This window comes from Sciurus carolinensis, chromosome 7 (genome assembly GCF_902686445.1).
Source record: "Sciurus carolinensis chromosome 7, mSciCar1.2, whole genome shotgun sequence".
Lineage (NCBI taxonomy): Eukaryota > Metazoa > Chordata > Mammalia > Rodentia > Sciuridae > Sciurus > Sciurus carolinensis.
In genome coordinates this window covers 125,443,225-125,454,370 of record NC_062219.1, presented here as the reverse complement: position 1 = coordinate 125,454,370, position 11,146 = coordinate 125,443,225, and the positions used below count along the sequence as shown (strand labels likewise).

Below are 11,146 nucleotides of genomic sequence, written 5' to 3'. Positions count from 1 at the left end.
CAGAGCCTCCAGGAATCCCCAGGCCATGGTGTCTCCCTAGGTGGGTCCCCAGGAGAAGGGAAGCTCTGGTCCCCACCTTAGACAGAGCCTCCAGGAATCCCCAGGCCATGGCGTCTCCCTAGGTGGGTCCCCAGGAGAAGGGAAGCTCTGGTCCCCACCTTAGACAGAGCCTCCAGGAATCCCCAGGCCATGGCGTCTCCCTAGGTGGGTCCCCAGGAGAAGGAAGCTCTGGTCCCCACCTTAGACAGAGCCTCCAGGAATCCCCAGGCCATGGCGTCTCCCTAGGTGGGTCCCCAGGAGAAGGAAGCTCTGGTCCCCACCATAGACAGAGCCTCCAGGAATCCCCAGGCCATGGCGTCTCCCTAGGTGGGTCCCCAGGAGAAGGAAGCTCTGGTCCCCACCATAGACGGAACCTCCAGGAATCCCCAGGCCATGGCGTCTCCCTAGGTGGGTCCCCAGGAGAAGGAAGCTCTGGTCCCCACCTTAGACAGAGCCTCCAGGAATCCCCAGGCCATGGCGTCTCCCTAGGTGGGTCCCCAGGAGAAGGAAGCTCTGGTCCCCACCTTAGACAGAGCCTCCAGGAATCCCCAGGCCATGGTGTCTCCCTAGGTGGGTCCCCAGGAGAAGGAAGCTCTGGTCCTCACCTTAGACAGAGCCTCCAGGAATCCCCAGGCCATGGTGTCTCCCTAGGTGGGTCCCCAGGAGAAGGAAGCTCTGCTACTGACCTTAGACAGAGCCCCGAGGCATCCCCAGACCAAGGTACTGAAAGACCCTCCGTCCCCCTGTCCAAGGAAAACCACGGAACACTGGCTGCAAAAGCAAGAGGCAGTTTATTGTTATGTTACACAGGCGCCTGCGGGTGCTCAGCGAAACCTCAGCCGGAGCTTCGGTGAACTGGCACACCGGGCTTAGGGGCACAGGTTTTTTATAGGGTAAAGGGGCAGCTTTCACGCGCGGTAAGCAACAGATTTCTTTTTGGTTATTTTGAATCCAGCATTTAGACATCCTTGGAAAAGCCATAAATTTACTTTAACTGGAGAGGGGGATGAAAGATAGAGACACAGACAGAGACACAGGCTTCCCCAAATTGCCCACAGCCTCGCGCTTCCGCACCTGCATAAACACAGGTTTTTTCCCTAATTGCCTGCAGCACGGGTCGTAAAAATGGTAAAGAATGTATAAACACAGACTTCTCTCATCTTATCTGTGAAGTCCCCTATTTACTCTGTCCTTGGTCAGGAATCTGGTATCAGAAGTTTTACAGGACAGTTTTATAGTTCCTGCTTATCAGCTCCTGTTAGTTCAGACATGCTCTGACTTTCCCAATTATCCTGCCCCTTTCTTAACTAAATCTTCAGATAAATTCCTTTAACATGCCCCGTTAATGATTTTTCTTTTTCTCTTAAAATAGGCCTGAGCTGGTGGGGCAGGGGTCTTTTCAGTACCTTCCCAGATGGGTCTCCAGGATAAAGAACCTCTGCTCCTCACTTTGATAGAGCCCAAGACATCCCAAGCTGTGGCATTCCCGGTTGGGTCCTGAGGATAAGAAAGCTTGCCAAGGACAGAGAACACAGACCTTGGCCTTAACTGGTATAATCTGATTTCCTAATGGAATCAGGTAAGTAACTAAATTATAAAGAGTGACGATGATTTCAGTCTACACCTAATTAGGTAGACAGTAGGTTTGAATGCATTACTGATGAGTTGTCATTTTCTGATGATTTTTGAGGCCACTCATAGTGTGAAATTTGAACAGTGAGGACAGTGTCATGGTTTGGGTATAAAGTGTCCCCCAACAGTTCATGCATCAGAAACATTACAGACAATGCAGGAATGCTCAGAGGTAACATGATTAGATTATGAGAGTAGTCTCATCATGGATTAATCCATTTGTGGGTTAATGGATTAATAGTTTGAAAGAATACTGGGTGGTAGCTGTAGGCAGGTGGGGCATGGCTAGAAAAAGCGGGTAATGGTAGGCATGCTCTTGGGGATTATGTTTTGTCCCTGGCCCCTCCTCTTTTTCCTGACCACCATGAGCTGGAAAGCTCTCCTCCACCACATCCTTCCATCAAGATATTCTGCCTCGCCTCAGGTCCAGAGTGATGGAGTTGGCTGACCATGGACTGAAACTCTGAAACCATGATCCAAAACTAAAATTTTCCTCCTCCTGTTCTTGTCAGATACTTAGGTCACAGCAATGAAAAGCTGACTACTTTCAGCAATGTCCACTAGATTCACTGATAAAAGAGCCCAAGTCAAAGAACCTTCATGAAACAATAACTTTCTTTGTGCCACAAGAATATTTTTTACTTGTTGTATGTGCCACAGTGTGGAATAGTTTGCAAATTGATGCTCTTGTATTTCTCTTTCATGCAATTTTTTATTTGTTCTTTTTAGATAAATATGACAGTAGAGTATATTTTAACATGTTATACATACATGGAGTATAACTTATTCTAATTACGATCTCATTCTTGAGGTTGTACATGGAGTTACATTTGTCATGAATTCATACATGAACATCGGAAATCGATGTCTGACTCATTCTACTGTCTTTCCTATTCCCCTCTCCCTTCCTTTCGTTTCCCTTTGTCTTATCCAGTGACTTTCTATTACTACACACACACACACATTTATTGTGTGTTAGCATCCGTTTATCAGAGAGAACATTTGGCCTTTGGTTTTGGGGGGGATTGGCTTATTTCACTTAGAATGATAGTCTCCAGTTCCATCCAGAAACAAAACTCTTTTGGTTGTTGGTAATTTTTATTTTACAGTGAGATGGTTCTTGATAGATTCTGTTATGAATTTGATATTGTGCTGAGAGATGAATAAAAATTTTGAAATCTTTTGATTCTAGAGGACAGGAAAGGAACAGATTATGTAACATCTTTGAAAGAGGAAAAAAGAAAACTGAAATGGAGCTACCAGAAAAGGAAGGAAGAAGGGAAGAGAGGAAGGACAGTACTTCAAAAAATGAGCACAAAACTGAGGCCAAAAGTAAGTTTTATTTACAGACCTCTGACGGCACACACGCTCAGTGAGCCCCTATCCTGCCCCCATTGACCACAAAACAGGGAGGACGCTGCCTTTTCCAGCAGGTGCTGCCCCGGGAGCCTCCCTAGGAATGAAAGGCAATGAAAGCAGGACTCACTCTTTCTCCTGCCCCATCAATATACATTCACATTCTGGCTGACATTAGAAGTACCTGCCAATCACTTAAGTACTTTCAGAAGATTCGTTCCTCTAAGTGTTTTCCATGCACAGTGTGGTTCACTGAAAGATCACAATGCTCTAAGTGGAATCGACGGATTAGACTGCAAGTGCAGAGCAGAAGTACAAGAGTCGTGCACTGCTTCGCTTGAGGAGCACACTCCCCAGTGGTTCTGATACATGCCGCGAGCAGGTTGCACAAATCAGCTAGAGGGGAGGGAACTTAGATGGTACCACTTCCACGACCCTTTCCTGGCCTGCCGGTGAAGAGTCTCCACACCCGAATATCTCCCTGATGCTAAGCAACCTCTCAGACTCCAGGGGGACCCTGTGCCGGAGATAGTGTGCATTTTTGGCCTTTGCAAACAACTCTGAGAAGCTTGGCTTTGTGGTCTCACCTTTGCAGCCTCCTGCACATTCCATGGAACTTGGGGGAATTTGTTCCGCAGCACTCCCGCCAGGCTTTAGATTGGCATCTTTGGATCTGGTCTCACCAAGGTGGACCATTCCACTAGCACCAGGGGTGTGGAAGTGCAGGCTGCGCTCTGCAGTGCTGCTGGAAACTGCTCGGTCTTGGTGTGTGACAGAGATGCCCTCTGCGGGGTCTGTGTGCTGAGGTGGGCTTGCAGACTCTTTCTCCTGGGCTTGCGGCTTCTCTGCCACAAAGCTGGCGGTCCTGTGAGTCTGAGATGGCCAGTGCTCTTTTCTCCCGGTGGGGTTTTTGAGGCCAGTGTGACATAAAGGAGGCATGTGGGAGTTGATTTTGTACATTTCCTGGGTCATGTTGGTTGCCAGTGCTCTGGAAAGGGAGGAAAAAAGAAGAAAGATCTCTGGAAACTGAGAAGAGACTCGTGTTTAGACTTCAGGGTACAGGCCTCTATCAGGGTGGAGCCTGCTGAGTCGTGGAGTATGAGAGTGGAGGCAGGAGAGAGCGGAGGCTCTGGAGAGCTGAAAGGTCTGCCTCCTCAGGGGGAAGGGGGCATTTCCTCTGGGAGAGAAGCACATTTCACTGGGTCAAGGGGAAGAAGAACTCAGGGCCATACTCCTGCCTTGAACGTGTACCTTCTTACCTGATTTCGATTTTTGGAAGTCTGTGCTTCTGTCCTCCCTGTGGTGGGAACCTGGGGACACCTTCTGGCCTCTTCTGAGTTCCATTCCCAAGAGAAGAGGACAATCTCGCCTTGACAATATCTGCCTTGAGTCAATGAAAACGTTTATGGGGGGAACTGCGCTCCCCCAAGGTGGCATGCTGGGGTCCCAGCCCGAGTGCCTTACCCCTTAGCTCTTTACATCTAAGTGAGGTCTTTAGGACGGGTCCTGACCCATTAGGACTGTGCTCCATTTGAACTGAGACACACAGGACACAGAGAACACCTCGTGAAACGTGTGGGGAAAGGACACCCCCACCTGCCAAGGAGAGAGGCCACAGCCCTTCTTCTCTCCAGTGCCCACCTGTGCAAGGGCCAGCCACCCTTTGATCTTGGACTCCTGGACTCCTGAATCAAGAGACCGCCAAGTTCTGTTGAGTGACCTTATTTGCTGTGCTTTGTTAGGGAGTCCTGGAGAACAAACAGTAAGAGCAGAGATGCTGGGAAAGGGGCTGCAGCGTGTGACATTCCCGCTACGCGCCAGGCTGATCTGGCACAACCCAGGAAACAGAAAACCTTGGCAGAGCTCTCAGTGTTTGCACAGACCGTGTCAGAGAGGATTCAGAAACTCTGAGACCACAGTTTAAACAACCAAAGCCCTGGAGGTTTACTTGGCAAGCACAGTGTTTTGAAAGACAAAATAACTGGGTGTGAACTTTGTCTCGTTCACCGCGATTATGTGACCTGTGAACTCCTGGCAGGAGTTCACAACTACCAGCCATGACCGAGGGGACTCCACTGGCCAAGAGGGGACAGCTCTTCATCTGTGTTCCTGGCTGCCACGGGGGACCACCAGTTTCTCAGGACCTCCTACAAGCTGGTCATGTGAGGACGAGAGTTTTAATGAAAATGAGTCCCCTGAGTGCAGTGGTTCGCACTGAGCACACAGCTCAGTGGCAGAGTGCTTGCCTGGCCTGTGCAGTCCTGAGTCCAATCCCTGCGCCACAGGAAGTGAAAACAGAACACACACAGGCAGAAGAGTGGTCAGCAGGTACCAGGTAGGGATCCAGAATCCACAGTAAACTCCCAACCTCTGCAATCTGATCACTCCTTTCTGAAGCCGTTGGCACTGTTCCTTGGCAGTCTCCTTGGAGAACTTGCCATTCCCTGTGAACTAGGGAATGGGGAGCTGCCCGCCTGCCAGGCCACTGTCTGCATCTCAGGCCTGCTGGGCTGGCAGGTTCCAGAGGGAGCTTAAGGATTCTTTTTGACGGCAGTTCCCCAGCGTATGTCTGTGGCGGCACAGAGCCTGCATCCTCCTCACATCCAGCCGGCCAGCCCACAGGCCTGCTCCTCGTTCCTTGGACACGATATTGGTCACAAGCCTCTTACAACTCTACTTGCTAAATACCTCGAGATCTGGCCTGTTTTCTTCCCTGAGCAGTGCTTGAGTTCAGCCCTCAGGTCACGCCTGCACTTTGGAATTCTATCGAGTCTGCTCTGACTTCACCCTGCAGCCTAAACACTGTGGCCAGAGTGACCCCCAACGTGTGAGCAAGACCGCTATTGCAAGACCTGTGAAGCTGTCTGTGGCCGGACTCTGGCTGTCCTGCCTCCCGCAGCTGCCCCACTGCAGTGCCGCGCAGGCCGTGCTCTTCCGTGTCCACGCAGATAGCTGCTCTCTGCCAGAGTCGGCCCCTTCCTGCCCACCTCCGACAGGCTTCCTAACCCCTTCTCCGGGTTCTGCTCACACACCACCTCCTGGGAGAGCTTACTGAGGGCCCTGGATGGACGTCGGGAGATTCCAATGCTCCTGCCCAACTTTGTAAGTGACTCTAACTTAGCAGTTAATATTTCTGATGATAATTTTTTGAAGGCACACTAACCTCCAGTCTAAATATGAGCATCTCAGGAGCAAAGACCATGTTTTGTCATATTTCCATTCCAGCTTCTGAGTAACCATCATCGTGTTCTGTAAAGTCTGGTCTGTAAAACACCTGACCCGGAACAATCTGCCGTAGTGTCTGAAAAGCTGGATGTTCGAGCTTAAATCTCTAGCCCACTGATTCAAACTCTAAGATGCGCCAAGGCAGGGCATGTCTCTCCTTCCCTTTTCCCTTTTTAGACTGTCCACGGTTGAGACTTAGAGAACGTGGAGATGAGGCCAGGCATCGGGGCCCTGCACACACCGGCAGCTGAGGCGACTGCTCAGCAAGGCGTCCTCCAGAGAGGGGCCACTGGCCTGCCGTGGCCTCTGGAGATTGCAGTGGGATCAAACAGTGCCCTCCAGGGCCCTCCTCAGGCCCTGTTCTCACCCTAGGTGATTCAGCCATTTGTCGCAGACACAGAAATAAAAGCAGGAGGCTCCACTCTTGCTCAAAGTTACCCTTCAGTCCCAAGGAGACTAGAAGTGATCATGTGTAGCTAAAACCATTTGGAGCTTAGAGACAATTCCAGGCCTGACGTCTGCACCTGCTCCTGGCTCAGTGTCTGTCAGGTGGTCAGACCTGAGGACTTTCCGCCCTGTGTGCAACTGACTTTCCTCTTGGACATGGCACATCACTCAGAGCCCCTGGCTTCTGGCACCTGAGTTGGGCAAGAAGGAGTGTCCCAAAGGCTGGGTTCATCTCCAATTCTCTGAATTTTCAAGTAATACTAAAATCTAATTATTTTATTGACGAACAAAGGAGAACTAGTTTCTACAAATTCTACAACTGTGACAATGTTCAACAAAACAGTAGGAGAGTTTCAGTTCTGTAATGAATCTGTACTATTTTGTGAGAAGAAATCATTTCCCAGCACTTGCTTTGTGTCTAGGTGGGTTTCAAGTGCTCACTGACTCCTCAAATAGCTTCGCCAGGGCAGAATCATTTCCATGGTGTGTCTGAGGAACCTGAGGTCATGATTCTAGTGATTTCACTCTTCCTTTATAAATGGGGCTGGGACTGGGACTTGAACCTTAGTAGCAGTTCAATCAATGATTATTAGCTCCAATAATGAAAGAAGAGACACAAAGAGAGGTGAAGCCAAACCAGCTCAGAGGAGCGAGCAGAGAGCAGAAGAAGGAACTGCCTGAGACAGTGGGGAGCCAGGAGTTCAGGCAAGAGAGAGAAAGCTGAAGAAAAGGCAGAGGCCGGAAGCCGAGGTTTCTGAGTGGGCTGCTCAGTCAGCTGTGGGACCCGGGAGGGTGGAGGGACATGGAGGCCTGAGCAGGATAGGAAGCTCTTGCTGTCCTGGGTCCGGGGCCCCAGATGGCTGCCCAGGAGTGAGAGCACCACTCTTCCCTCGACAGAACCTGGTGCTGCCTGCTCAGCCTGCAGCAGCCTGCCCACCGGGAAGCCTCACCTTGCTGCAGCCTCTGCTGCTCTCTCTGGAGCTGCTTCTGCTCCCTGGTCAGCAGCTTCACCTGGTAGAGGCAGATGGCCTCTAGACTCTGCAGTCGTTGGCGGAGTCTGGCTTCAGCCTGCTTGGCCATCTTCCTCTCCAGATCGAAATGCTTGTGCAGTGGTCCCCTGACGGCCCTCCTCTCCATTCTCCTCACTGTCCAGAGACGAGGAGCAAGGTACTTCCATGTACTGCAACCAGCCTGACAGAGCAGGGCCTGCTGTTGGTCAGGTGGCACCAAAGCTGTGTGCTTCCAAAGCCACAGCTGCCCAGTCAGGTCAGGCCACACTGTCAGGAAGCACTGCCTAGAGTACAATGAGTTTTCGGAGTGTAAAAAGATGGGGTCAAGTCGCTTCCCTATGCTCAGCCTCCTTGCCTCTACTACAGCGATGGAGAGAGGGCTCCCTACGTGGCCCTTTGTGTAAAGATCAAGTGGGAAATATGAACGACTCTTCAGCAGGGGGTAGGAGGTAGGCGCTTTCTACATACACAAGACGTTACTCACCCAGAACAGGACACCTTTCTACTCTTTTGTAAAGGCTCTTACTCCCAAAGGGCCTGCTCGGAGACCTGGGGAGGATCTAGCACCTAGGCCCCAGACCTGCTGGTCCTGAGCTCGTTCACTCACACACATTCCCACAGCCTGCCGTCCTGCAGGGACCAAGGCCCCAGACCTGCTGGTCCTGAGCTCGTTCACTCACACACATTCCCTCAGCCTGCCGTCCTGCAGGGACCAAGGCCCTGCTGAGAGCTGAGGCAGTGGTGAGACCGTTCCTGCTCTCAGGAAACTTTGGAGTCTCCGCTCTGGAGTCTACAAACTCACGCAAAATCTGAACAATCGACATTTCGAAGAGCAGGCAGAATGGGGTCTACAATTGCAAAAATAGAAGGACGTCAACAACGGTGATCCTGGGGAACGAGGGAGTCATGGGGCATGAGCCCCTCTTCCACCCTCACCTGTCTTCTCAGAGTTCAGCTTCCGTCCACCCTTCGTGCACCCTGATGACTCAACTTGCACCAACTTCACCTCAGCCAAACTCAGTGGCACTGATAGGCCAGGATATGCCTTGCCTTTCCTTGGAGACCTTTGAGAAACTTACCTCAGAGCTCAGAGGAGGACATGTGTACAGGACATAAATGAATCACCATTAATAAGGCTTTTTTTTTTTTTTTTTTTTTTTTGTGGTGCTGGGGTTTGAACCCAGGGCCTTGTGCTTGCGAGGCAGGCACTCTACCAGCTGAGCCATCTCCCCAGCCCTTAATAAGGCTCTTGTGGGAAAAGTGCTGGAAGAAGGTCGGCATTAAGAGGGAGACGAGGTCAGGTCCAAGGCAGCTCAGTGTGAGACTCTGCTTCAGGAGAGCTTGACTTGCGTCTAACGAGAAGATTGAACTTTCATTGACAAGCATGGTGAGCAGCACTTACCTACAAAGGCAGGTTTTCACACTGAGAACAGTGCTTGCTTCTTCCACTCAGACAGTCTTGCTTTCTGCCACAAACAGACAGCCTGGTGTGGGTAGGAGCAAGGGAGAACTGCAGAGGTCTCCGGGGAGTGCCGGGTGCACTGGAAAGCTCTCTCCCTCCCTCCACCCCCTCTTCTGGAGAGGGCTCCCAGGGCCATGGGCACAGCCCTGGAGGAAAGGCGCTGAGAGTGCGGGAAGGCTGCCAGCCTCAAGCCTCCCGCTCCTGGCTGTGTCCATGGGAGCCAAGAATGAGGCGCGGCTCCCTGTGTACACAGCCCCCTCCCCCTCCTCGTTTGCCATGCTTCCCTTCCCCCACCCACCCTGCTTCCTGGAAAGAAAGCACCATTTTCTCTGCTATGCTTGTGCACATTTTGCACAGTGAGTACAGGGAGTGCTGCCTGTGATTATTCTGCACCACTGCACACCACACAGCTGCCCCAGGCTGCTACTCATGTGCAGCGTACTTCAGAGCTTCTCAGCTCCTCGAGGTTCTGGAAGCAGCATCGGGCAGAGAAAATCCCATCAATGTTTGTGCTCATATTTGGACAGCTACAGAGAAGTCCAGAGATGGACTATTGGTTACACGAGAAGATACTGAAGGAGATTTTTCACTGTTGTCTTAGGGTTGCATCCAAAACCGAGTCAATTACCTGCCAATCTAAGCCGCAAAAAGACAACCGGCCACATAGCAAGCAAGCTGTGTAAGGAGATTTCTGGGGAGAGGGAGCGATTGGGGGCATTGTTGTTCAGTGGGAAGCAATTCCTTACCTGTCCTTTCCCAAGAGGTGATTCCCTCACCTCCAGAATTTTAATGAATGGAGTAGGGTTCCAAGAAACTCACCCCAAAGAAGGAAGCACCACACCCTGGAGACTGGTCCCCACTGCCCAGCTGGAGACCTGGTAGACTGCAGAAGAGCAGAGAAGGCCCATGGCACCCCTGAGCTGCCACAAGAGCCGGGGTCACAGATGGGCCACTGGAAGGCCCGTCCCTGCCACGTTGTGGGACGCTGGAGAGGAGAGGCCTGCAGAAACTCGTTGCTGGAGGACAAGGAAGACTTAGAGGTGTGCCTGGGGAAACCATGCTGCCAGACCCATGCTAGCGGAGCCGCAGGGACCCTGGGATTTGGCACAGGGATTTGGGGGCAGCAGAAACAAGGGCAGCACCAGGCGTTCCTGTCACTGGCAGGAACTGCTGTGGCCAGGGAGGACATGGAACCACAGGCAAGGCAGAGAAAGGCAGAGACAGGGATCTGAGTGACAGCGAACTTCCTCAAGAAAACCACCTCAAATCAGAGGCTATCAGGAGCACATGGAGCAGGAAAAGACAGGAAGGGACGGCACTGTGGTGCCAGTGCAGAAGGATTAGGCCTCAGAGCCCTTGCACACTTCCAGCCACACAGCAGCACGTGAGCCCTGAGGATTCAGGAGAGGAGAGGTGGGGAGACCTGCTCCCCATCCACCCCAGGGGTGGAAGAGGAGAAGGGCAGCCCACAGCTCAGCATATCAGCACTGGAGAGAGAAAGAAAGAAGCAGGTGGGATGGAGAAGACCTAGGACTGGGAGGGACAAGTGAATGGCAGACCACGTCCTTCCACCTCTCCAAGCTACCAGAGTCCTAGATAGTCTGTGAGGTACATTAAGAAAGGGGTGTTTTGATCACTGGAATTGTCATTTTTTGGTTCCTCCAGGCAAACCATCAGCTTCTACTTCATATGTTTGGCAGTTCAACACAAAAACACTGTGGATTTTTACGCCTGGTAACATCTTGACTCTGAAAACTATTTTGTTGGTTTTAGTATTGCTAACCCTGATTCTTTTCAATTAGTGTTAGCATGGAGTATCTTTTTCCAACCTTTTATTTTTTTTCTTATTTATCTCTTCATAATGAATGGGCTTTTTGTTTCTCAATGCAACTCACAGAACACACAGAGAGAAAATGAATAAGGAGACACAAGGAACACCATCAGCTACCTTGACCTGATCAACATTTTCAAAACT

The 11,146-nt window shown here is 51.1% G+C and overlaps 1 protein-coding gene across 5 annotated transcripts; it reads right to left on the bottom strand.

Moving 5' to 3' along the window:
- Positions 1-1,327: 1,327 nt before the first annotated feature.
- Ccdc190 (coiled-coil domain containing 190) lies at positions 1,328-9,389 on the bottom strand. 5 transcript variants are annotated; one of them, XM_047557177.1, is made up of 5 exons: positions 9,112-9,389; positions 7,650-7,993; positions 4,669-4,775; positions 4,287-4,411; positions 1,328-4,015 (listed from the first exon to the last, which is right to left on the bottom strand). In XM_047557177.1, the coding sequence occupies exons 2-5, from the start codon at positions 7,834-7,836 to the stop codon at positions 3,424-3,426; spliced, it is 1,011 nt and encodes a 336-aa protein (XP_047413133.1). In that variant the 5' UTR covers positions 7,837-7,993; positions 9,112-9,389; the 3' UTR covers positions 1,328-3,423. The 5 variants fall into 5 exon arrangements, with proteins under 5 accessions (XP_047413133.1, XP_047413134.1, XP_047413132.1 ...); XM_047557178.1 differs by having other exon boundaries at positions 7,650-7,905; XM_047557176.1 differs by having other exon boundaries at positions 7,650-7,890.
- Positions 9,390-11,146: the final 1,757 nt, after the last annotated feature.

What these genes read in the sequence shown, in the direction of transcription:
- Ccdc190 (XM_047557177.1), bottom strand. Translation starts at nt 7,836, where the DNA reads ATGGAGAGGAGGGCCGTCAGGGGACCACTGCACAAGCATTTCGATCTG. An exon ending in GCAGCAGAGGCTGCAGCAAG is followed by an intron (nt 4,776 to 7,649) that starts GTGAGGCTTCCC and finishes TTTGTTCTCCAG; the next exon opens with GACTCCCTAACAAAGCACAG. An exon ending in GGTGGCTGGCCCTTGCACAG is followed by an intron (nt 4,412 to 4,668) that starts GTGGGCACTGGA and finishes CATTGACTCAAG; the next exon opens with GCAGATATTGTCAAGGCGAG.